This window comes from Pelobates fuscus, chromosome 1, assembly GCF_036172605.1.
Source record: "Pelobates fuscus isolate aPelFus1 chromosome 1, aPelFus1.pri, whole genome shotgun sequence".
Taxonomy (NCBI): domain Eukaryota; kingdom Metazoa; phylum Chordata; class Amphibia; order Anura; family Pelobatidae; genus Pelobates; species Pelobates fuscus.
Genome location: NC_086317.1, coordinates 247,520,905 through 247,548,321, shown reverse-complemented (window position 1 = coordinate 247,548,321; position 27,417 = coordinate 247,520,905). Strand labels below are relative to the sequence as shown.

At 38.2% G+C, this 27,417-nt stretch overlaps 1 protein-coding gene across 1 annotated transcript in view; it reads left to right on the top strand.

Moving 5' to 3' along the window:
- CSMD2 (CUB and Sushi multiple domains 2) overlaps positions 1-27,417 on the top strand; it is a 916,375-nt gene that overhangs the window by 625,474 nt on the left and 263,484 nt on the right. The window contains exons 7-10 of the mRNA XM_063456412.1: positions 3,629-3,706; positions 9,924-10,011; positions 11,399-11,523; positions 17,622-17,743. Of these exons, the coding sequence (XP_063312482.1) occupies positions 3,629-3,706; positions 9,924-10,011; positions 11,399-11,523; positions 17,622-17,743 (413 nt within the window). The remainder of the gene's footprint in view (positions 1-3,628; positions 3,707-9,923; positions 10,012-11,398; positions 11,524-17,621; positions 17,744-27,417) is intronic.

Genomic DNA, 27,417 nt, shown 5'->3' with positions numbered 1-27,417 from the left:
TCATTTGCGCAAGATAAATGAGTGATAAAATATTCTCATACCAAACACCTGTATAGATGTGTGCATCACACATTACAATAAATCAAAGTTATTTCAAGAAATTACAGCCAAATGAGCAACACAGCTTAATACATCTCTGTCAGTGTTTAGAATATATATATATATAATTCCAGACAGCTCTCATCTTAACAGAAGCAACATTAAAGCGTGATTGGTTAAACGGAAACTCTTCTTTTATTATGTAGGGCACAGTGATGAATCTCATCTGAAAATATATATTTATTTCTAATGTTGGAGTGCTCCTTTAAGAGTTTTTAAAAATGTTTTTTTAATTAATATTAGAACAGTACAGAGGACAGTGATTCCTATGTGCGTTTGCTAGTGGAATAATGCTACTATGGTTCGCCTCATTCAATGCTATTATAATAACTTTGTAGTTATAGTAACTGTACACCTGTTTAGTTCAATTTCAATTATTATAACCTTCTGCACAGACTGGCTTTGTTATTCGTTTAAATCAGCATGTTAACACAAACAGCCAAACAACAAACCATGTGGACGGAATGTAATATATAAAAAATGCAGACATTGTAAGAGTTTCAGTTCTTGTACAACAAAACATTAGAATTGAGAAATCCCCAAAAACATGCATGTAATCTAAGTGACTTTGAACATTATATACAATTTTTGGTGCCAGACATAGTACAGGTAATACATATAATTGTGCAGTTTCTAAAGAAAATATCCAGTGTGCACATATTGTGGGTAAAAAAAAAATAAACAAACATGTTAATAAGAGATATTATAGGCAGGGGCGGACTGAGAACCCTCAGGGCCCCCGGGCAAAATAAATCAAGGGCCCCCTTACAGGCCTCACCCATGCTTCGCAGCAAGCCCCACCCTTGTCCCACCTCCAGCCACACCCTACACAATCTTTAGACACAAGAAAGCCAGCAGGGCCCGCAGAGGCATATATATATAGCGGTACTCGCTATATATATATGCAGTTTGAAGGGCTGGGGGCCCAGGCATGCAGAGGATTACCTGTGCAGTCCGGGCCCCCTGGCGGCGGGCCCCCCTCCCGGCCAGGCCCTCGGACCATGTCCGAAGGTGCCTGACCGGTCAGTCTGCCCCTGATTATAGGGCTGTGAAAGGCATCTGTATATGATAAATCTTGCAGTGGATGGGCTGCAGCACCAGAAGACCACACTGGGCTCACGTTTGTGAGTTAAAAATTAAATAATGAAGACGCTAGACATTTCCACACTCCCATTTCAGCATCGACTATATATATATATAAAACTCAAATCAAAAGGCTCTGTCCATTTAACCCCTTAAGGACCAAACTTCTGCAATAAAAGGGAATCATGACATGTGTCCTTAAGGGGCTAAAGGGGGTGTTAATGTCTGGTGCAAAATGCAGATGGTAGACTTAGACTTTGGCATACACTGCATTAATTGATAGACTCTTCATTTCTGTCACTGGTACAAGTTGCTGCTGGTAACATTATTATGATTTGGGAGTGATTTTCCTTTAAAATTGCCCAGGCCTCCATTTAATTGGGAATCTATGCAAAGTAGAATTTTCCCCCCACAAAAAAAAACACAGGGGTTGAGACCACCTCATTCCTGGTGGAAAGGTGCTGTAGATGGGGACACAGGGGCTCCAGAAGGGGGTTAGGGGCTGTGGTGGGGGATAGGGTATGTACAAAGGGGGGCAAGGTCTGTGGGGTGGGGGGGCAGGGGCTGTAGAGGGACGGACACACAGGAGCTGTAGAGGGGAGGGACACGGGTTGTAGAGGGGGGGGACAGGGGCTGTAGAGAGGAGGGACACAGAGGCTGTAGAGGGGGGACATGGGACACGGGCTGTAGAGATGGGGCATGGGCTGTAGGGGGGGACACAGGGGTTGTAGAGGGGGGGACACAGGGGCTGTAGTGGGGGACACACATGGGCTGTAGAGGGGGGACACAGGGGCTGTAGAGGGGGGACACAAGTACTTAAGGGTCTTAAGGGTAGAGGGAGAACACAGGGGCTGTAGAGGGGTAACACAGGGTCTGAAAGGGGGCTGAAAGAGGGAAAGGGCTGTCAAGAGGGGAACAGGGGCTATATAAGTTGGGTAGGGGCGTAAAAGGGGGAGCGTGGGCTGTAGAGTGCGAGCATGGGCTGTAGAGTGGTGGATATGGGCTGTAGAGTGGGGGGGTATGGGCTGTGGTGGGGGACACAGGTGCTATAGAAGGGGTGGGCAGGGGCACAGGGGCATTAGAAGGGATGGGCAGTGGCTGTAGAAGGGATGGCATAGGGACTACAGAAAGGGTGGGTAGGGGCTGTAAAAGGGGCACAGGGGCTACAGAAGGGGTGTGTAGGGACTGTAAAAGGGGCACAGGAGCTACAGAAGGGGTGGGTAGAGGCTGTAAAAGCGGCAGGAGGAGGAGGTGTGACTTCCACTGCTCTTCTCCCAGACTCCCCAGCGCATTGCGGATTGCAGATTGCTGGGCAGTCTGTAGAAGAGCAGTGGAAGTCACGCCCCTCCTCCTGACATCTTTAGGAAAGGCCAGCCGACTTCCTGCATCCTGTGTGATAGCTGCAGGCTGCAGGGAGAGTGAGGTAATGTGAAAAATCCGAGTCCCCAGCCACAGGCAGGGGATTCAGATTTTTGCGCCCCCCTGCCCTGGCGTCCTAAGGCGGACGAATTTTAACCCATTAAGGATCAAACTTCTGGAATAAAAGGGAATCATGACATGACACATATGCCATGTGTCCTTAAGGGGTTAAAGCTGCTATAGTCACCAAAACAACTTTAGCTTAATGAAGCAGTTTTTGTGTATAGATCATGCCTCTGAAGTTTCACTGCTCAGTTTACTGCCATTTTCCACTGCTTTCAAATGGCAACAGTACATAAAGACAACAACGTCATTCAAATGCCAATACTATACACAAATACACCCCTATATTCACACACATACTTCATATTACATGACCTTGTAAGTAAAGGTTTTACATGATTTTCAGTAGATATACCATGGCACCAAATCCACCAGAGTACAGAGTTCATGCAACATTCTAAATGTTTTGTCACACAGCAACTGACCTTCTTCACCGTGTCTGTCTGCTTTATACATTAGGCTGCACATACACGAATGAATCATCTCTACTGGTGATTATGATTAGGCATGCCTAAAGAATTATCGCTAAGTACACATTTATTAATAAAAGTCTTATCCAGGTCATTGCTTCCAAAGAGTCCAGCTCTGAAAACATCTGCAATAGTTTAGATTAATTTCAAATCTTAATTTTAAATTATTATTATAGTGTTCTAATCATCTCTAATCTATCACCAGTTATAACATGTGCATCTGCGGAGCATATCTCAATCTTTTGAAAAATATGAAGCGAGAGAAGTGCACATTTCAGTTTTGGTCACGTTATGATTGTAGCATAGTACAGGAAGTAACTATAGTGCAGTATCCTGCAGGGTTCTCATGCGATGAAGATTGTGATTACACGTTGTGCAGTTACATTTTACAAAGTATTGGGTAAAATTTGATTGTAGTTTTAATATAAATTTTGAGATTAATGAACATTTTCCATGAAGGTCAGCTCAATTTCTTTTTGTCAAAATCCTTGTAGTGAAAAAGCAGATGGAGATGAAATCCAGAGGAGTGAAGCTTCTGCCAAACAAGGACAACAACCAGAAGACATCAGTGTGTAAGTGTTTGCTGCAATTACTACAAATTCATGCATTACCATTCCAGATCATGCATCTTACTCAAGGCTGGTTTGGTGTATTCCACGTTCTTGTGCACGGTCCTTTTTATTTTCCAAATCGAGGGCGGGGGATGCTTTAGTGTTGTCTTGTTTTCCCCATTCACCACAAAATCAACAAGTGTAACCATCAGGGGATATATAGGTTAAGAGTTTAATGCAATAAAAACATATGTGCCAGGGATATATGCAAGGACGTGTTCTGTAAACCTGTGTAGCACTCAGAGGGTCACTTCTGGGGAAAAAAGCCTACACTCGTTATAAACAATACCTTCTTACTAGAATGTTAGGTTGAGAAGAGGATCTTATTTTCCAAGTGGTGTCATGGAGGCAGCCATGTTGGATTTGTCCTCATAGATAAGGATTCATCTTTACTAGTTACTTGTGTGTTAATATTTTTCTTTTTTTTTATCCAAGAGGTCTCTGCATGTTCCAATATATAAGCAATACGTGGTAGATAATTAAATGGATATTTTTTAGAAGCAGACAGACGTCTATCACTGTAAGCCCAGTATGATTAGTACTTTCTCATTCAGTGACGATGCCTATGCTTGCTTCCATGGCGTCTTGTTTACACAAGCTTTGAGGTTGTTCTCATGCACCTGGTATTTTGAAGCTCTTAATTCTCTGTCCTGTGGCGAACAGAGCCGATTGTTGGGTAAAGTACACACAGCGATATCCCTGTGTAAAGGACACTATGCTTTAGTTTCAAGTTTTAGCTGGAAAAAAGGTCATAGTAAAATCCCCTCGAATTTCCATTACCTCGGCTGCCATGACAGTGCCAGGTGATAGGCATATTCTATAGCTCCAGAGGGTTTTTAATGCATGCTTTGCAAAATGCTGGATGCATTTGCCCAGGATCCTTAGTCTGGATTTGCAGCTGTGGCATGTAAAGTAGATGGTGCAACAACCATGGAGGAGTCTAGTTTATGGTTACCATAATATGTGGGGTTCACAGAGCTTGACGCCCCCGTTGTTCTCCTCATAAATAGTACTTAAACACCTACCATTCTCAGCTGAGTCCAGGATGTAAGCAAACACTGCGAACTACTATGTTGTGTGCATTGTAGAATAAGTTTGGAAAAAGAATTGCCAGAGTCAAACACAATGACACAGTTATATAGATTTTTTTTTTGCACAAAAGCAGTCTAATTTCTGAGCTGTAGACATGTTTAACTCTATATACGGCATGTAACCTCTGATGCCGTATTCTAGTAATTACCCATCCTTGATTCTAATGGCTAGTTAACAAGTATGCTAGGTTAACCCTTTGGCCACTAGAGGTGACATAAAAGGTTTGCTATGGAGAAATCAAGCAGAAATTCTAGAGTAGTTACCATGGTAACCTAAGCCTTACTTGACAATAGTTCCTGTCACACATTTGTTCTTTCCCTTTTACTAGTCCTTTTAATCCGAGAGACACAAAGCTATGTCTATCTGCTTTTAGCCTCTATGGTTTCAGTAAATGTGTAAACAGCAGTGATATTTCTATTTCCTAAAGCCATGTATCTTTAGATTAACACACCAGTATGTGGGATCAAACTGAGTCAGTCTGCCAAATACATTCTTCCACCTCAAGGCCCGTACACATTTATCTCTAAACAGAATGGACCACAGCAAAAACATGCTCATCATTGCTCAAGAAACCACTGTGCCTGATAGTATGATACAGATGAAGCAGAATCTTCATTTCATACATTTTCTGTCAGCCACAGTTTATGGGCTGCAGAAAGTACATACTAAAGGCCAATGATTGGTGACGTGGAAGTTAAAACAACCATCGTAATACAAATCATTCCTACTATTCTCCTCTGGGGCTCTTGCTGACATCTATTCAGTGAACCTATATTTATCCAATGGAAAATTGTATCCTCTGGTCTTCAACCCCAACTAGCAGTGAATGAGTTAATATCATGCCGTAAGACAAGACAATCGATCATGCGTATGTGTTTCAATCATGTGCATTCGGGGAAGCATTTACTTGTTTAAACATGTGTTCTTTCTATAAGATGTAAAGGCAGAGATGTGTATAATAATGCTAATATACTACTTATCAATCAAGCTGTAGTCTAATATTTCATGTGATATTGTTATCTTGCTAGGGGGAAGAGTCATTCATATTCAATTAATAATTGACATTTGGATCTAAATTCATACAGCTAACAGTTGACCTTGTGTTTGATTTTCATCGTTGTAAATGAGGAGTCTATTTTCTAACTACAGAGCTGCTTTCCATTGTGAAATCAATTTCAGGTGGGGGTGTAAGGTGGGATCTTCTTTAGGCAATATGTAAATAGCTGGTTATATCTCAAAATGATGCTACAATATGTAGCTATAGTTTTTAATAGACATTATTTTACATGTTATAGAACCAAACCAGATCATCGGATGAAGCCTCACAATGTAGATTATATTTGATATATTTCATTGTTTTTAGTGGTCAGGGTTCAACCTATCAGACAATATTCAAAGTATATTCAAGTCAAAGATAAACGTGAAGCTAACCTCCGAACCATAGAGCATTCTTGTTGAGAAGAAGTGTGGTTTTATTGTTCATTATTACCACAGTGGATGGCACAATTCTCTGTTATCCTCAGATTCCTTCTCTGTTCATCCATTTCTCTGCATTGTGAGGATCTGGCGTTGACCTCTTTCATTTTTAGTTGGTTTATTTATTTTTCATTTTCAGTAAATACATGTGAGCTGTCAATCTGACCAAAAGCGAGAGAATCAAGGTTTGACTAATAGCTGTTTCTGTCATTACTGCAGCTGGTGATGTCAGGAGTCATGTTAGGGATGTCTTCCCTTGTGACATTAAGAATTCATCTCCTGTCTTGATCACCTTGTCACCCATCCAGTGGTATGTGCAAGAGAGTGGATGCCGAACACATTGTCTGCTGCATACTAGTTTGACGTTCTTCGTAATGCTATGACTGAGCACAAATGTTTATTAGAAACTTTATTTGCAAACTTTTCCTTCTGTCATTCCACAATTTCTCTGTCTTACAGCATTGGTTTCTTTCTGTCCTCTCCAAACAACCCCTCCTTTCCGAGGCCCCTTTCCAACATCTTCATCCCTACCTTCCTTTCTATTATTATAGTCTCTAAACTCATTTTCCTGGTCTCTCATTTATTATTATGATTGCTTCAGCTGCTTTACTCCTGTCTCTTCACCCTGACCCTCTCTTCATTTTCTCATTTCTCTCTGCCTTTCACAATGCCCTTTATCACAGTCCCCCATTTATTATCACAATGCACTTTACTGCCATTCTCAGCCCTCTATCCCTCTCTCCGTCATTACCCTTTCTTTTCAGCCATTCCCCTTCTCTGTCTTCTGTGTCAATATTGCTGGACCTGCTTGCTTTTCATTTTATTCACTCGCATTCCTATTTTCCAGTTCTATACACCCTTTCCCTTAGCCAACCCTAGTCACCAGCATGCACTTATAGCTTATAAGTTGTTTTGTAAAAACCACCTGCATTTCTGTTTACAAATTTTTGTACAATGTACAATGCATCCAGTGCATTCATATAGAGTACTGTTTCTGTTTGTTATTATTTATTGCCTGGGATTGGCTGCTAGCTACTTTCAGTTACTGTTACTCATTAATTTTCTTTCCTGGTGTACCGTTGTAGCTGGTGAACTCAGTCCCTCTACAATATTATTATCCGTAAGGAGACGAATTAAAATGGAGGTAGCTAAAAATGGCAGCTTCCTGTCCTGAGATTTGTGGCACCTGTATGAATAGAGTCAGTCAAGCCATATATTGTTAAGAAAACATAATCTTACCATTGTAGATACTTACTTAAATACATATTATATGAAAACTTTTTTTTCATACCTCTAAACGCCACAATCAGGTATCTATCCCCTATTCCCTGTATCCTTAGAAACCTACTTTTACCATTTCACCATTAATTAGGGTTATTAACTAAAGTGAGAATTTAAAGTGAATTTACAATTTTAGGCCAAAGTAGCCATAATGAAAGCTAGTTCGTTTTTCCAATATGGCTATTTTTAATGCCTCACTTTGGTGAATAAACCTTTAAGTGTTTGTATGAAAATGTTCTCCCATTACAACAGCTTGAAACGTCAACTACTCTACTAACCAATGGCAAGCAAAGAACTGGCTAGATGAATGAACCAATCTGGTTTTCTCTATCCAATACAATTAGGTAGAATACTGGCCAAATTATTCCCACTGCCCTCTGTCCTTTTATCCATTACCTCCTCTTTAACTCCACATTGATTTCTCTTTCGAACATCATGACTCATCTTATTTGTTTCCATTGTAACCTTGACATTTCTACATCCATCATCATCTTGGTGTATTTACCTACATCAACTGTCTGCTCTGTCACTCACTTCTTTTTCATTTTCTAGCACTGAATATCCTATTGGAGAAATATTTTTTTCTCCAATAGGATATTCAGTGCTAGAAAATGAAAGCGAAGCCAGTTAACATCATGGAATTCTTATACTTCTGATGACTACCTGAAAAGACACAGATTGCACACTGCATATTGAATATTAGTGTCCTGAAAACTAGCAATCATCCCCTTTTAGAGATGTAATGTATCTATTTTATTTTAGTCTTTTCTTTTAAACAGACTATTTTGCTTTATTTCTTCCACTCTGTGTATCTAAGGTTGAGTAAAAGATCCATTGCAATCAAGTCATCAAGCTCAAATTTAACATCACTGATTGTCCCTTCTTGTATTCTCCATGCTACGCGCATTCTGCCTGTGTGTTTATAGAAAATTGAATGGATTTAGAAATATATTCGTTGTACATCAATAATGCAAAAACATCCAAATCATGATACCATAAACCAGGAATCATAAACCAGGATAGAGGGTTTCATTTATTAATTAACCACGTATAACCGATATCCTATTACATTTACAGTTCCTTTTTCTGAACTCATATATTTATATGTGTGTGTATAAATATGAACATGTGTGTGTTTGTGTTCATGCACCCATGTGCGGACATTTACATGTATGAATGCATACACATTTGAGTCATCATATAAATCCCATCAGATCTTGATGCCTCTCTACATTTTCTTGCATTGCTGACATAATGTGACTCCGGCTGCATTACATGCAAAATCTGCTGGTACCACAGTTTGACATGCTATAGCCCACTCATTATTGTATAGCGGCTTCCTAGGTTGTGAGAATATTCCTTTGCCAAATCATATTCAGTTGCAGGTGTTGGTTAGATAACAGTCATTTTCTTTGCTAAGTTTAAGAATGTTAAAAATTGGTTTATATCATATCTAGTAGTAATTACAGTCCAGTGGATTAAGAAAGAGCTGAGAAACAATGTGTTTTTTTTTTGTTTTTTTCTATAGGTTCTTTTTTGTTCTGTGTGGGTCACTCAGTCAATCCATACATTCCTTATTAATTAATGTAATGTTTCCAGTATATGGAAACATTATGGACACTTTTCTGCATGTTTTATCCTTGCACTGTGCTGGTAGTGTGGGTGTGTGTGTTTTTCTATGTGAGTGTGTGTCTGAACGTTTCCTCTTCCAGTGGACGACTGGAAGCCTCTGCTCACCAAGGACATGAGTATAATTATGATAAGCTGTATTTATGTGCAATCTCACCTGACTCCGTTTTCAAGATTTACATCACAATCCTGTATGAAACAGCATTTGATTCCTTATCCCTTGACCAATGCATTTTTCTTGGCTTTAGAGTGGACTTGCTCACGTTGAACATAATCTTTTATGGGCACACTTAAACCTTTCCAGCTAAGTAGAGTTAAGTAAATCCTTACTTTGCTTGCCTCTTCAGAGCTCAACAGGCCATATTAATGCAAATTTGGGAGGACTTTGAAAATAGAACATGACATTTATATTGTAGAAATGTACCTATGGCACTTTGATCCTAAGTACTAGAAATGCCTTACTGAAGATACTCTTCTTTCAGTGGTAGAGGGTGGGTGAAGGTGTGCACTATTGGCGGGTAAGAAGAGATGATCACATTCATCCAGTTGCCGTGTTTGTTAATAAACCATAATGAATTCTAAAAAGTGTCAATGTGGCAATAATTGTATATATGTTTGCATTACCAAAACGTGTCACTATTCCACTTAGCGATGTGCAGAGTGATTCCTCTCTGTGTATACTCTCTCTTTTGCATTTTAGTAACTCAGGTGGGTGTGTACCAAGGACACCACATGTGTCCCGACCCAGGAATTCCGGAACAAGGAAAAAGAATAGGTTCTGACTTCAGGTGAGAGGACCTTCCCCCTCTGCTTCCCCTCTCAATCCCTTTCCTTTCTGCAGCAGACAGATTCTACGTAATCATGATGTTTGAAGAACATCTGCTTTGATCCTCACAGACATTACAAGCAGACATTTACAGCAGACCAAATCCTGCCTTTTGGAGGGATCTGCTATAATGCTACAATTGTACAAACAAGTGTGTAAAGATGTCCCTAAGGACACAGCCGTTTGCCTTGAAATTAGTTCTGGTACAGTGTTTTCTATCAAAAGGCTGCTGTAATATGCTTTGACTTTTTTATTTTATCAATGTAATCCTCCGGCCAAGTTACTTGTCTCGTATAATAAACCTTTAAAAAAATAACAAGTTAAAAGCAACTAAAATTCAACAAAAACATTCTATTTTTGTATTTAATATATATATAGATATATATAGAGAGAGAGAGCATAAATTGTACAAAATACATGTATAAAGGATTTCTTCTCCAGCATGATCTTTTCTTTATTTTATCATGTTTCAAATTTTGAATAGAGTCAAATTGTGTACCTCTTCTAATTGGGAAATAGAACTGGCATATTATGTTGAATAATTTCAATCATAAGCAAACTATAATTCATTTTATTTCACCATATTGAAAGTTACTCATTAATCATTGCATTCTCCTACAATGTCATATTGCCATACTGATAAAACAGCATATAGAATGTATGTATTGTGCCTACTCACAAGACTCATAGCAGTGCTTATACATTGCATCTAATATGTGAACTTTTCATTTTTTTTTTTGTGTTTTAACAGACTAGTAACTTTTAGTATATGCATATGCAGCTACTGTTATTTTTAAGTGGGAGATTGTGTTTGCATTTCAGTGTAATCCCAACGACCCTTGACATCTCTTGAAGATAAAAAAAAAAAAACCCAAAACAATCTTTTCTGCTGTCAGATGAGGTTTGAGATACATTACTTTCCTGTCCTGTCTCTGTTACCTAACGGTCAAAATGATTTTGCCTGGACCGCTGTAGACAATGATAATACAATAAATCACGGAGTTGCAGGGGAAAATATTGGATATCGATAATGTTCATTATGTTGTTTTTACGAGAGCCATAGCCATTCCTTACAAGACATTTCTTCAACAGATCAAACAAGTTTTGAATATATTATAAAAAGTGTGCTAGAAGACAGTGTAGTTGGCACCTGGAAGGAAATCTCATCAAATGAGTTATAGTTTGATATAATAAAGAAATATAATTTTCTGCATAAATGATGATTGATCGGGTATGACGACATTTTTGAGAAAGTGTATTGTAGATTTGATTGGCTGGTGGTGTTTCTCCTCTCACTGTGGTTTGTATTGAATAAGGCCATTTACACACTCTCTATGTTCTCCTGCCAGGCTGGGTTCCAGTATCCAGTTCATGTGCAATGATGGCTACGACCTGCAAGGTTCCAAGAGCATCACTTGCATGAAAGTGAGCGACATGTTTGCGGCTTGGAGTGACCACCGGCCTGTATGCCGAGGTAACAGGAATCACTTGTACATATGATATTATTTGTAGAGTTGTGGTCCATGTTTTTCTTTTCCTTTCTTTTTTTTTTGCAATTGAAATGTTAATATAGAGAAGATAATAATAACTAAGGAACAATGAAACTGAAGTCCCACAATGTAAAAAGTAAAAATCAAAAGGTAAATGCATTGAGAGTAATCCAGTAGAACCCCAGGCACACTAAACAAGAGCCAACTCAACTTCAAACTTTTTCATTCTTTATAAATGGGAGATAAGGAAAAGGAAGGAAGAAGAGGGTAAAGGAGAGGTAAGAAGAACAGAGAAAAGAGCGAGAAAAAAGATTGGTGGACGCCGTAATGCAACAGGAGAGGGCGGGATTGATATTCATTTTTTATATGTGTAGTGTTCACATAGTTGGTATTCCTATAGCGGTGGTTTTTCCATCAGTATGTCCATGAAGAGAATTTGCCAGATGAATCTCTACCCAAACACATGGAACTTTCACTGAACACATGCAACATGTCAATATGTAAAATTTAGCTTTTAGAATTTGCCATTAATTAAACAGAGCAGTTCCCATTAGATGCCTTCCATAACTAACTGATTTCTCGTTTGTCATTACATTACTTATACGTACTGCCACACAGCAAATATTAATGTCACCAAAGGAATTAATATTTATACTTTATTTATTTTCCCATTGGAAAAAACAGATGCAATTATTATTATGCTCTTATAAAACAAAACTTAATTCAGCTAGAAATTGACATGAAGGATCTGCAGAGTTACTGTGACCTATAATTAATGTAGAGGTACAGCCTTATCTTGACCTGGAATTATTGAGAAAAAAGCTGTAGCATGCTTTAACCATTTATGATCACCTTAACCTGCAGTGTATGTTCCTACTCAGTTAGTGAGAACATGGACTGCATGGAGAATATATTAATGTTATTCCTGCCATACCATGCTGATGTTAATGTAAAAGTAATATTGACACAGTATCAAGTGGAATTATAATAGATGATGCAATGGGATATTTTGGCACACCCCTAATTGGGATACAGTGTTTTCGGGGTGATTTAGTTGACCCACAAATGTTGCAGCATAGTCTATCTTCAAACTGTTGGGTATGATCTGCAAACCGCAGGCTGGCTATTCGATTGATCCCCAATAAAACTCCAGCAATGCATAGATGTCTCTATTATTAGCACAGGTAGATCAGCAAGAAAAACTGAGCCCTATGTTTGAGCAATGTAAAAGATATGTTTGTATTAAGAAATAAATATTCTATGAATATTTGGTTTGCAAATGGAAATTTCCAGCAAGATTCTAAATTATTTTTTTTCCCAAAGATCATGTTGGATCTTATATATCCTTATTGGTCCTTCCCCTTCTCAGTTTTAGAATACGAGTACCCAAGTATATATATATTTAAAATGTAATGTAATGCAATATTTTCATAATGTTCAGCTGCTCATTTTGTCCATAATATAATCTTAGCTCTCTGAGTATTTATATGTGTAGTAATTGCTTACGTTTGTTAGAATATTATTAATTATTTTTAACTGTTACCAGGGGCGTTGCCCTGTTATCACCGGTACATCTAACAACACACTTTAAATACTACTAAACTGTGCTATGCACTCTATTTAATAGCAAATTAAAGGATATTCCTCTATTCTCTTTCTATCAAAATCTCTGAAAAACCCATGGGGTTGTATTTGTTTATTTTATTTTTACTTTCTGACTTCATCAATAAAATTAAAAAGACAGGAATTAAACGTTAAAAAAATATGTAAAATCTAAAATAAACAAATAAATAAGATGCAAAAAGTAAAATCTCTCAATATATATGTCAACATTTTACAAAATCTTTATGCAAGCCATTTCCTGATATTTTGGGTGGCAAACATTCTAAAGACCCAAGCGAGAAATCAGTACAATTAGTAGCAGAAGAAACTTGCAATCCACTGAGTGGACCCTTGGTGGCCTTTGCTATATGATAGGATTATAAAATACAAGGTAAATTCTGCTGTCTGTTGAAATGAGATCCCTTAACACCCTATTCACTTGTATCTTGCTTTGTTTTACCGTGATCCCGCATTTTGTATGGATTGTTAATCTGTGTTTTACTAAATGTTCTGAGATGAACATTTTTCCTCTAAGTCTCTAAGTCCTTGTGCCCCAAAATAGTATCTGGCCATGTAAACCTCCCCTCCAGCACACAGCCACAGACACATATTCAGTGCTACTGCTTTGCATGTCTCAGCTAGCTCCTTGATAATTTGTATTAAAGCTGAGATTCTTCCACTTGTATTTCTATACACAATGCCTGTTCTTATAAATGTCCCGCAAGAACCACCTCAAGAAGCTACATTGTCTTCCTATCTGAATGCTGCCATTTGAGGCTGTAATGATCTGCTATGTCTACAGCCGGTTTAATGATATCTGGGAATTGGAGCTCCTTACTCCAGGGAGCAGCCGTGAGACCTGTGCTATCATCCTGGGTCCTGGGAGGAATAACTGTAGGTTGCTATCAGTGTTGTATGTGTCGGTATGAAACTCCTGCGATCAAGCAGAAGGTCACTCTAATTGCTATCCTCCTGTAGCTGAGAAATGCGCCCACAGATTTGTGCGCCATGGATTAACCCTTTCAATGTCCAAACATCATTAGAGGAATTATTCCTCTCAAGCACATGCAGCATTAAAATAGCACCTCACCTAATTACGTAAATAAAGAACCAGGAATAATGTATTTATATATATATATATATATATATATATATATATATATATATATATATATATATATATATATATATATATATATATATTACATATCCATATTGGTCCCTGGCTAAGCTAAGGTCAATATTTATATTGGTCTCCCACTAAAACATCAACTGGGCTAGTAGAGCAGAAATTATTTTTTGCTTCTGATACGCTGTAGAAATATCCCACATGATATTATGCCCTATAAATAAACCATTTTCTCATTTATTCATTTGTATTTAAGAGATGTATTATTATTATTTTACCACCTGATTTTTTTACATGATTTTACTTTGCCACATTGTGTTAAGCCCACCAATTCCAATTTACTAACTAAAAAATGTTTATGTATAAATAACTGAACAAATTGTACCATAAACCATTCAGCATCATCACCAGGTGGCATCATAACATTTTATTGATAAGCCAACAAAATATTCTATAACCCTTTTATAAGTGGCTGTACATGGATACATAGTTATAAAAACAAACAGAGAGGGGTTTTGGGACGCTGCATAAGTTTACAATCTAAATATATTGGGGACAATCTACATTTGTCAGCATTTTGAAAAAATAATCTATAATAAATACAATATAATTTTATTGTATGCAAAACTACAGGTAAGCATGCTGCATTCATATTATGCTTAAAGAAACACTTTTATTCAAATTAGTGACGGCTGATCTTAACCCTCACTATCTACAAGTGAAGTAAACACATCTGCATGTGAGGTATTAATGCATCTATATTACTGTACTATACCAGCTTTGTTGATGGGACACACATATCAAATGGAATCAATTTTGTAACGGGAGTATTATAATTTTTTTATAGAGCCTGCAGATTCCACAGCGCTGTACAATATTTCAGAGTTTCAGACAAGTTAATGCTGTGATGCTTTCCTTGATAGAATCTAGTTAACACTATCCTAGATTATAAGCAAGGTTCTCTCTTTCCTTCTATACCAGTTGCTAACAACGAGGTTATATAGAAAAGTCTGTTTTGAAAAGTGGTCCATAATACTAAAAGAGTGTCAGTCACCATGGAAACCAATAGAAAGTGCAGGCACATTCCAATGGTGACACTGCCTCTTTTCCATGTATGCATTAGGGGCGGAGCCGGTGCCCAAACTGGGAAGGGGTTCTGCTGGATTTTGTGACAAATGATTAAAAGATGGACACATACATCCACACAAATGCAGAAGCACACATTTACAGATATGTATACAGCGACAGAGACCTACACACATTTAGGCATACAGCTTCTGCTATGACACTGATGCCCTAATTCCTACCTGACATATCAATTAATTGCCCCCTTTCCAAAATGTAGCAGACTTAACAAGGGTTGGCCTTGGGATTTCATGGGTACATGGGGGGTCGAGTAGCCCTGAGTTAGCTCTGCTGTCAGCCAGGTGCTACCCTCCCAGATTGGCCAGAAGTTTGCACCACTCTTCAGAAGAGACACTTTTTAAACATAAACCCCTATGTGTCTGCTAAGGAAAACTTTTATGTAACATTTCCTAAAAATAAACTTGTCTGAAACCCTTACTATTGTACAGTGCTGTGGATTCTGCTACAAAATTGATTAGATTAAACATGTGCATCCCGTCAACAACGCTGGAATAGTACAGTAATATAGATGCATAAAAGCCACTGTTTACTTCACATTCAGATAGTGAGGTTTAAGCTCAGCCTACACTAATTTAAATAATATTTGGCAGGATAAACTTGCTGTCAGGAATCTAGAGATCCACCCCCCTCTCACCCTCCCACCAATATGATTGTGAATTAAGGAATTTTAAGGTGTTCAGCATATAGTTAATATATACCACCCTCAGCAGCACCTTTGACAGTGCTGAGGGATACCCTTGTGGAGCCTGACGTGCGTGTCACAGGAATGTAGCAATGCGTCTGTCAATCTGCCAGGCGTGTGGTGGAGGGGGGGTGGCAGCGGCGGTGAGGGAGCATTAACATTACATTAAACAGTGGAGCAGGACGTGCTTGGCTCGGGCATGATGGATTGCAGAGGTTCAGTAAATCGAATGGCAAATAATTGTCATTGCCTTTTGTACAGTAATGAATGGGTACCCTCCTTCTGTACTCCCCAATACTATCTTGTCACACGGTCAGATAAGAACAAGTTAACCCTCTGCTCTTCTTTCTCTAAAGCTGGTACTTGGACACCAAGCCCGTCAAGTGCTGCTCTGCAGAATGATGACTTGGCCTTCATTAATTAACATTCCTACTCATCAAGAAGATTCCTCAGCGAGACATCATCTCGTTTCAGTGCCGCAATGTCCTAGCATCACTTGTTATTCAAAGCCACACACCCATCCCAAACCCATTGTGCATGCTGGGAAGTAGAAAAAATACAGCAGCTTTCACTGAATAGAATGAAAGAACACAGACATGTCCAGATAAACTACCCCTCCTCTGCAAGTACCTCAGCAATGCAGTCCTGATTTAACCCCCTCACTGCTAGGCTTACAGGCACTACACTGAGCTGGGCAGCTACTATGAGTACAGAATGTTTGTTAGATTGGCTTTATAGATAAACAGTCTTGACACTGCCTGGGCTCAGCGTCAGTTCTCTATATTTCGGGCAGTGTGACACCCAGCTCTTGGCCTCATCCAGCTCACTGTTTGGACTGGAATACACGCTGACCTTCTAATAGATGTTGACCTTTCAGAAAATCTGTGTTCTCAGCTGTGGCCTGTCTCAACTCATAAGGCCTGAAGCATTGCCATCTGTGCCTCACTCTGGACATATGTGATGAGCTTGTGCTATTATAATTTTTAGTCATAAAACACCAACATAGTCCGTGGTGATGTAAAATCAGCTAATTTAGCACACATACTTATTGAGTTATACTCCGTAATAATTACACAGCTTTAAAACGTAATTTAAAATACTGTCTCTGAGCTAAAAATCTTGTGTTGGGAGGGCTTTCACACAAAGGACCTTGCAACATGGCCCATGATCGTACAATGGGCAGGAGATAAGGGAAGTTGAAATCAAATGGAACAGATAATACTGGTGATGTTTTTTGATACAGGTGGGTTGACACCCAACAAAGGGGGATGTGAGTTAGGCTGTACCACCATAAGCTATATATAAAGTAACTATGATATAGGATAACCCTTGCTGGCATATTGTGTCATCCATGTTAGAACCACGAGAAGCAGGTCCTAGTTAATTTGTGAATGCAGGCCTGGGTATTGGGAATCCTGTGCTAATAAAAACCAATGAGAGCAGTCGTGTTATGCTGTGGCGAACGCTGTCAGTCTGATGCTGTCCTTGTAATATAATGAGTCTTTCTGCTTTTTTCCCAACAGCGAGGATGTGCGATGCTCATTTAAGAGGACCTTCTGGGGTCATCACTTCCCCTAATTTTCCAGTGCAGTATGATAGTAATGCACATTGTGTTTGGGTGATTACAGCACTAAATCCTTCCAAGGTAAGATATATTTCTTCACAGCTTAACACAAAGTACGCAAGACCTTTACTTATACAGCACTATTATTAGATAGGTAGATAGATAGATAGATAGAAACATAGATATAGGGAGACAGCCAGAGAGAGAGAGAGAGAGAGAGAGAGAGAGACAGGCAGACAGACAGACAGCTTGATAGAATATTGTCCACATTTTCCACATGTATTCCCAGGTCTTTATTTACCATGACAGTTGGTATCCATTCTATATCACTAAATATAATTATGATGCTTTTATGCGTGGCATTTATTTTCCCCATTCAGAAATAGATTCAATTAAAGTCCTGCAGTTTTAATGATTGGTTAAAACACACCATTATGGAAAGCCCCTTTAGAGCTAGTCCCTGCATTATGATTAGGAATGTGTCATCTTTACTTGCATCTCCATACAAAAATTGTAAGGAATAATTAACACGCTGCTGTAGTGCAATTAAGTCTAGTGATATTTATGCATTCACACAGCAAGTATCCGATCGCGGATACATTTACTGGTAAGAATAGGATGGTGATATGGGGCCTGTGAATTAGGCTGTATCTTCTAAATCTAAAGCAAGGTAAACAAAAACTTCTAACATAATATGCAGCCATAAAATTAAGGGATTTTTGTTACCCCTCATCCTGTCAGTGTTTTCTTGCACATTCTCACGTATCAGTATTTTCCAGTGGTCTCGCTTGGTGTAACAGGCATATTTCTTAGTATGTTTTTCAAGTCATTGATATGTAGTGCATTATTTGAACATTTCTTGTTTACTAATAAATATTATTTCTACGGGCTAAAATGTTTTAGTTCCTTCTACCTCATTCTTTTCAAATTCTAGATTAAATTATTGATGTATGTGCATTTGCCAAAATTCTAGGAAATATGTTTCCTTTCTGATAAACTTGATCTCCATCCATGGACCTTAAGTAGGGGCTGCGCATTGCCAAGATGGTAACAGGTACTTATCCAGTTTCAGGAACAGGTACTTATCCATTCTATTATTTCCATAGGCTCCCTCAAAAGTCACATTTTGATTATTTTACTTTATTTTCAGTTACCATATTCAAACAGGCCAGGAAGCCCCAACCATGCAAAGATTTTTTTTTCTTTTTTTATATGGAGCAATTTTGAATTAATATTCTGTAAGGACCAATCAACAGGAACATTCTTTAAGTTACCGTGACAATTTCTCCACTTCCGTAATTGATCTTAATAAATAACTTACAGCACATGCTTTACCTCCTTTACATTTACAATTATTTTTTTCAGCTATTTTGACCATACATTTTAACATTTAAATGTTCACTATTTAGTTAATTAACTACCTTGATTTTTATGGCCAAACTTTCTTAACTAAGCCCTCAAAGCTCATTGCCCATAAGGCATTTGCAGTAGCTACATCTGGAACAGAAAGGGAAATGCTTAAATCCAAAACTGTTGTGCATCACATATCTAGAGTGACAGATCATTTTCTATTTTGGTTTTACAGATTATAATGTGCACTTGTAGAATTTGTGTGTTGAGTGTAAATCCAGTGCAAAGTTTGGGATTTCTAGTTGTCATCCAAATGGGATATATACATATTTCCTGGCCATACCTATGGCGACACAGCAATGGGTAGCTTCTCCCCATCCCTAATTAGACAGGAACCTATTAAAAAGAAAGGTATATATACCCCCTCTAACCCTCCCACTCTCAGTCTTTTTGTTCTACATGGATGTAATTTGTCATATGCACACGTTATAGGTATATTTAAAAAATAATATAAAATAGTATTTATAAAAAATGAAAGCTATTCAACATAGCAAGCAGAATAATATTGGATATTCAATCATTTATTGTGGATTATCCTGCTGCCTTGTAAATATTAAATATGTCTATTTGGTAACCTTCTCTTGCTGAGCATTTCACGATTAAGCTAAAATTCTTCTGGTACAGTTTGGCCTGATTGTAAGGGTTGGCCAGGAGCTGCAGCGAAGGAGATAATAGCAGCAGTATGATAAGTGGTCACATGGTTATATGAAGCACAGGATAGTAATTCACATTACGAAGGACTCCAAGCCTTGTTTCAAGTGTGACACGAAAGCAGAGCAGTATCCTGATCATACGCAGAGAAAAAGGAGTTAATTAACAGCTACTTTATTGTATCTGTCTTAATAGCATAGATCTCGATGTAGATTAAGAATAAGATGACTAAGATAAAGATTGGCATTTCCTGCCTGGCAAATATTAAGATGCAGAATATGATAAATTGTTCTATACTGCAAGGGTCTATTTCTTAAATGGGCACTCCAGGAACCATGTCATCTTCATCCCATCATAATCATAATGATGTCATTATGGTGTCTGGAGCTTTTGGGTTCAGTTTTATCTTGTGAGGTTAAACTGTGTACGAATACTTTAACCCCAAAGTGTTCGTGATGGATGCCTGTACTACTGTCCCCTCTGCTACCTTCTCCTCTGGGCCCTGGCTTAGATGTGTAAGCCTTTCTATGGGTGCCACTGATTGGAAGCATCAGCTAACACTCTTATTGTATCACTGGCCAACTATTGGGAAAAATCCTTCACAAAGGTAAATACAATAGGAGGTCAATGCTACTCTGACAGTGCAAACTTACACTCTCTGCCTATCACCAGCATCGATAGAAAGGCTAATGCATTTAAACCAGGGCTGAGAGGAGGAGGCTGAGGGAACAGGAGGATGGGCACTGTCAAGAGCACTTTGGGTTGAAATTGTTTGTAAAGGTAAGATGAGACCCAGGACTTCCAGGCACTGTAACGATTTAAATAATGAAGTTGTTATGGTGCCTGGAGTGGTTCTTTAAACTCTGAATTGTAGTGAATTGAAATACAAATTGTAAAACTTGATGCAACAATAACTTATTTGTAAAACAAAATCTCATGCTTAACAATAGTTACAGTTTGAAATGTTAGTCTAAATTTTGCTGTTCTGATTTTAATGGTTTTTGAAACAGAATTTAGTGAATATTATTATCATTTCTATAGCGCCAACATATTCCGCAGCACTTTTATAAAATTGGGATATTTGACAAGTCATTGACATAGAGAATATAACAGAGACAAGAGATGAAGAAGACCCTGCTCACACTAACTTACAATCTATGAGGAAGGGGTGAAGACATACAAGAGAAATAACAGCATGTCAGAGAGGAGGAGAGATTGATAAAGATACCTGTGTTAAAAAGTTGCTAGAGAGGTGCATTTACAGTGACTTCTTGAAGGACTGGAGGCTAGGGGAGAGTCTGATAGCATGGGGTAGTTAATTACAGTGGAACAGGGCACCGCTTGAAACATTTTGCAGATAAGAGTTGGCAGTTCAGGAACAAGCAGATGTCAGGAGAAGGTCATTTGCCGAGCGAAGAGAACGGAAAGTGAGATATTTGTTGAGTAAGAGGAAATGTAGTGTGGAGTGGCATTAGTGAGGGCGTTGTAGGTTAGTGTTAGTAATGTGGATCATGACGGGTACAGGAAGCCAATGTAGTTAGAAGGAGAGATAGGGTCAATAGATGTTTTTTTTTAGGATGGGAATAACAATTGCATGTTAAAAGAAAGAGGGGATGATGCCAGTAGACAAGGAGAGGTTGAAACCATGGGACCAGACATGGGGAGATAAGGGGAGAGGGGAAAGGATTGAGAGGCATGTGGTAGGGTGAGAAGATAGGTGAAGTTTTTAGACTTCTAGCTCAGAGACAGGGCAAAATGAGTTCAAATTAAAAGAAGGTACAGAATTGAAGCTGAGTATTGGAGGGGAAGGAGGAAAGAGGGGAGACTGCATTTTTAATTTGCCCAATCTTGTCAGTAAAGTGGCATGCAAAAGCACTAACTTTGAGATTAGTTAATGGTGGGGTTGCCATGGGATAAAGAAGGGAGTTAAAGAGGTATGAAAGGGGCATTTGAGTTCACGAGAGTAGGTGGACATAAGAGAGGTGAAATACTGTTGCTTGGCAAGGGCAAGGACAGAAACTATAGGAATGTAGAATGAATTTGTAATTTAGGAAGTCATGTGTGGTGCAAGACTTTCCCCAGCTACATTCTGCATTGCTGGAAATAGTGGGTGAGCTTGCTGTGCCAGCTGCTAAAAGCAAAAGGATGGCCAGAGAAAGAAGATGGGGATGGGACTTTAATGTATGTGTTTGACTGTGGGTTTTAGAGGGAGGGAAAAACAAATAGATGTGTGAAAAGATGGCATGAATGAAACAAGGGATGATGGAAGTATAAAAGGAGCAAGGCAGATCAAATGTGTACTTTTTTAAAAAATATAAAAATAGAGAGGAATAGAGAATGGAAACATTAGATTAGCAGTTTATAATGACCGCAGAAGGAAACAGACAGTTAGTGTTGCAGTCTGTCAGCAAGGCAGGAATTTTGATAATTAAAGATGTGGAGCAATCAATGTGAGAGACTGTAAGAGTGCTGTCTGCAGACAGGAGCTAACATCTGATTTGGGGAGTCAATATGTAATTAAAGGATCTTGGGGAGGGAGGGAAGAGAGTGTGTCATTGCCAGGTTTGTTTGCAAGAGAGGAAGGCTGTAAAAAAAGAAGAGATTAGAAGAGATTAGTCCATAGAGTTGTCAAGGAACAGATATAGGCCTGGAGACACAGATATTAAAAAGGAAATATTCTATATGTAAGATAACAACAGAATTCTAGTATAAAAAAATATAGAATAGAAGAAATATCAATTGTCAAAAAGAGAATACAGCAGATATAGGTGGGGTGATGAGTAGATGGAGTATCCCTGATGTATCTTGTAGTTATTAGGGTAAAGAAGTCTCTGAAATGCATAATATTGTGTGTTGCAGTCTTTCTGACTAAATGCTCTTTATGTAAGGCCGTCTCTGAAATGCTTAAAGGGAGACTACAGGCACCCAGACTACTTCATCTCATTGAAGTGCTTTGGGTGCAGTGCCATTGTTTCCTTAACCCTGCAGCTTCAAACATTGCAGTTTCAAAGTTTGACTCTGTAAAATGACGCTGGGCACCCTCACATTTTCCATAATGAAGTCCAGTGTCTTCTAAAACCAGTTGGGAAAGCCACGCTTGCACATTAGGTCTCCCCATTGGCTAATATTGGAGAAGTGCGGCCCAGCGCCAAGGGACACCAGTGATGGAATTAGGTAAGTGTTTAAATGTTTTTTTACTTTTTACTTTCCACTTGGAAGGGTGTGTCAGATGCTGGGGGTGAAGTGTGGGGGGCAAAGAGACCCTTTAGTGTTAGGTATACATCTTTTTATTACTAACATTAAAGTTTTCCTTTAATATTAGATGCTGCAGTCTACATTCTCTGCAGTTTATATAGCCCTAATCACACCTCCCTGCATGTGACATACGCAGCCTTCCTACACACTTCCTGAAAAGAGAGATCTTCTATTTAAACTTCCTTTATTGCACATTCTGTTTAATTTAGGATGTCATATCTCCTGCTCTGTAAATAGCCAGCTAGACATGTATAAGATTTCAATTTAGAAGTTTAATTTACAGAGCAGGATAAAAAAAAATTCTAAAGCAAGTTAGCATCTGATTGAAAAGGAAACATTTTTTCATGCATGATGTCAGTCACAGCTAGGGGAGGAGTGGCTCGGGCTGCATTAACAGAAACAAAGATAGTTAACTATTAAATGACAGACAATTAAGCAGTGAGACTGCAGGGATATAATCTAAACATCAACACTGCTTCATTAAGCTAAAGTTGGCTTGTTGGCTATAGTGTTAATATAGCACCTATGCATTCACTATTATTCGACAATCCTCTATCTTACTTTTTTCTTCAGCTTTCCATCTTATTCTTTCTTTTCTTATACATTCTTACAGTCTTACACTCCTTCTCTCTTTTTGTAATCCTCTCCCGTATTCCTCTTCTTCCTCCTAATAACTCCCCCCCCCCTTTTTTTTTACCTTCTCCACAGCCTGTTATTATATGTATAAATAAAAAGGTCAAAGCAGACCCCTCTGCCTAGCTAAAAATGATTTTAAAAAAATACCATAATTAAAAAGCACTGTAATTATATTTAATCAAAACCTTTGATATGTGGAGATGAACTGTGCCAAAATGTGAAATGGCTTCATGAGTTGTTCATTAGGACTGGCTGTCAGACGTTAGCTGTGAGATCGTGACAAGAATGCTCAATATTCTCTTTGTTTTTATTATTGTTTTATAAGAGGTATTTTCTAGTGTGATCATCAGAAAAGGGACTTTAGGGAAATATTTGTTTTTAATATTATTCATTTACTTCAATTTTTTGCATTTAACATTTTAATACCTATATTTAGACCAACGCCTTATGTGCTACAAACATGCACATATATTGGGGTGAGTGAGTCTAAAAATGGTTTAGCAGTGCCCAGCCTGATGTGGTTGTTGTACTAAATGCGATTACCTTCAGCCATTTCATACCCTCTCATAACAATGTGCAATTATATTTTTTAATTTATTTATATATTGTTATTATTATTATTCAATAGGGACATGCAGCACTCCAGCTGTTAGAATACAATGCAAACCACTCTCAGTCATTACAGGCCTGTCTGAGTGTGGTGTGAGTTGTAATCTAAGAATACCTATACAGACTCAAAGTTCTAAATCATTCGTAAAACAACCTTCAGCACAGCGATCGAGTTTTGAAGGTATGCGTATATCTCATATCTCATGTATGTGGGTACAGTGAGTGCAGCTGTTTCCGGTGACACAGGAGGAAGCAGGGAGACTTAACATCATTGCTTTCTCTAAGGTCATAAATGATACACGAAAAATAGAGCCAGTATGTACCTTTATAAGAAAATATAAGATGACTTTCTTTAGAAACTCTCATATATAGCTGTAATATAATGCACAGGCATTGTTAGCAGGGTTTGGGGGCTGAAGCCCCGGATGTGGGAATTTTCAGCCCCAGATCTCTACTGATACTGATAGAAAATTTGTCTAGTGGGTGGGATGCTAGACCTGGGAGTCTGATCAAAACCCCAGTCATACAGGATCAATTATGTTGCAAGTACAAGAAAAAAATATTATGTAGTATCTAGTAAGTTCACTTATTATTATCATGAGGCATTTGATACAGTTCCACACAAAAGATTAGTGTTCAAACTCAAGGAAATCGGTCTCGATGAAAATGCTTGTTCTTGGGTAGAACATTGGCTTAAAAACAGAATACAAAGAGTTGTCGTTAATGGTAAATTTTCAAGCTGGACAGAGGTGGCAAGTGGTGTCCCTCAGGGGTCTGTTCTGGGACCCCTTCTATTTAACATTTTTATAAATGATCTTGAAGACCGCATTGAAAGTCATGTTTCAGTGTTTGCAGATGACACAAAACTTTGTAAAATAATACAATGTGAGCAAGATATTACTTTACTGCAGAAGGATTTAGATAGACTGGAGGACTGGGCACTCAAATGGCAGATGAAATTTAATGTTGAAAAATGCAAAGTTATGCACTTCGGCGTAAAGAATACACAAGCAACGTATACCCTTAATGGAAGTGAATTAGGGATAACAACACACGAAAAGGACTTGGGAATTGTTATAGACAACAAACTATGCAACAATGTGCAATGTCAATCAGCAGTGGCCAAGGCCAGTAAGGTATTGTCATGCATGAAAAAGGGCATTCATTCTCGGGACGAGAATATCATTTTGCCTCTCTATAAATCACTGGTAAGACCACATATTGAATATGCTGTGCAATTTTGGGCACCTGTTCTAAAGAAGGATATCATGGCACTAGAAAAAGTGCAGAGGCGGGCTACAAAATTAATAAAAGGAATGGAACATATCAGCTATGAAGAAAGGTTAACAAATTTAAACCTATTTAGTTTAGAAAAACGTCGCCTGAGAGGGGATATGATAACATTATACAAATATATTCGGGGCCAATACAAACCATTGTGTGGAAATCTATTCACAAACCGGACTTTACATAGGACACAAGGCCATGCGTTTAGACTGGAAGAAAGAAGATTTCGTCTAAGGCAAAGGAAAGGTTTTTTTACTGTAAGAACAATCAGGATGTGGAATTCTCTGCCTGAAGAAGTGGTTTTATCAGAGTCCATACAGATGTTCAAACAGCTACTAGATGCATACTTGCAAAGACAGAATATTCAAGGATATAATCTTTCAATGTAGGGTAATATGTGCTTTATTCAAGGATAAATCTGACTGCCATTCTGGGGTCAAGAAGGAATTTTTTGTCCTAGCTTGTTGAAAAATTGTGCTTCAAACTGGGTTTTTTTTTTTTTTTTTCCTTTTGGATCAACAGCAAAAAACAGGTGTGAGGAAGGCTGAACTTGATGGACGCAAGTCTCTTTTCAGCTATGTAACTATGTAACTATGTAACTATGAGCATGAGCAACATTGTAGAATACAGTAAGACCCGACCGTGGCAGGTGAGATAAAAAATACTGGAATACAACATGCTGCATGGTTTTAAAACGGACCAGTACATTTTGTCTTTGTTCCGTATGACATAGTTGTTATTTTGTATTTGTTTACGGCCCTCAATTGCTCCCCTGCAGATGTGATTTGAAAGTAGACATGTGGTAGCATGTACAATAAAAAAAAATGGTGAGGCGTGTGAATATATAGTCTTGAAAGGTACTTAGAATTAGAAGCTGGTTTTTAGAATACCGGCAGTCATTATTTCAGTAGTTTTTGTGTTGAATGGAAATCTGCCTGTGACCAAGCATCCAGGGGTACATGTTATATCTGAATGCATTGGACCACGCTCTGTGCCATCTGGTTGAAAATCTGTATGTAAAGGTTTCAAATCAATCTCTGGTGCTAGAAGTTGAACCGTATGCATCAGTGACAACTATAGGCATTTTTGCGTGATAAAAAAACCCAAGGCTGCCTATTTACTAAACAGTGAGTTGAAATCGACTTTTAAAATTTAGCTCAAAACCCCAAAATCTTGCAAAATATTTTTTTTTCATATTCATTTTGTTAGGCAGTTTGCAAGTCAACTCTGTTTTGTGACCAAAAATGTTAAAGCTTTATAGCTATATATATATATATATATATGTATATACAAAAGCCCTCAACAAAAACTGAAGATTTAGATGCAAATGAAGCTTGGCCTTGGAGTGCTAACTGCAGTTTATGATGCCTTGGAACATCCAGGTACATCATAAACATTATGTCTGTTTAGATCCATTTGGGATATTGAAATTACTTTCCTGAAACAGTGATTTACTTGAGATAGTAATCTGATAACTGATAAACTTCACTAGTGACTAAAGTAATGGATTCTACCATGATCAAACATTTGTTCAAAAATGAGCTGAAGCATTTGAATACTGGGCCCATGACAATTTTGGCTAATGTCACAATTTCTATTTTTTTTGTACCCATTTTTACTAGAAGCCAAACTACACTGGATTGACATAGCACATTAGGACAAAGTACCAATTATGCCTATGTTTTGTAGATTAAATCATACTCTTGTTAGTGCTTTTCTTGGGGTTATGCCTACAACGAAGGGAACTGTAGATATCGGAGCAGAAGATTGGAAATTGTAGCCAAAATAGTTTTGGCTATTCAGCTTTTTATCCTATGTGGCTATTTTTGGCCTAGAAATTTGTCTGTTCTCTGGTCAGGTCATCACAATTTCCAGTTTCAGGAAACACCTCAACAGATTTAAAAATA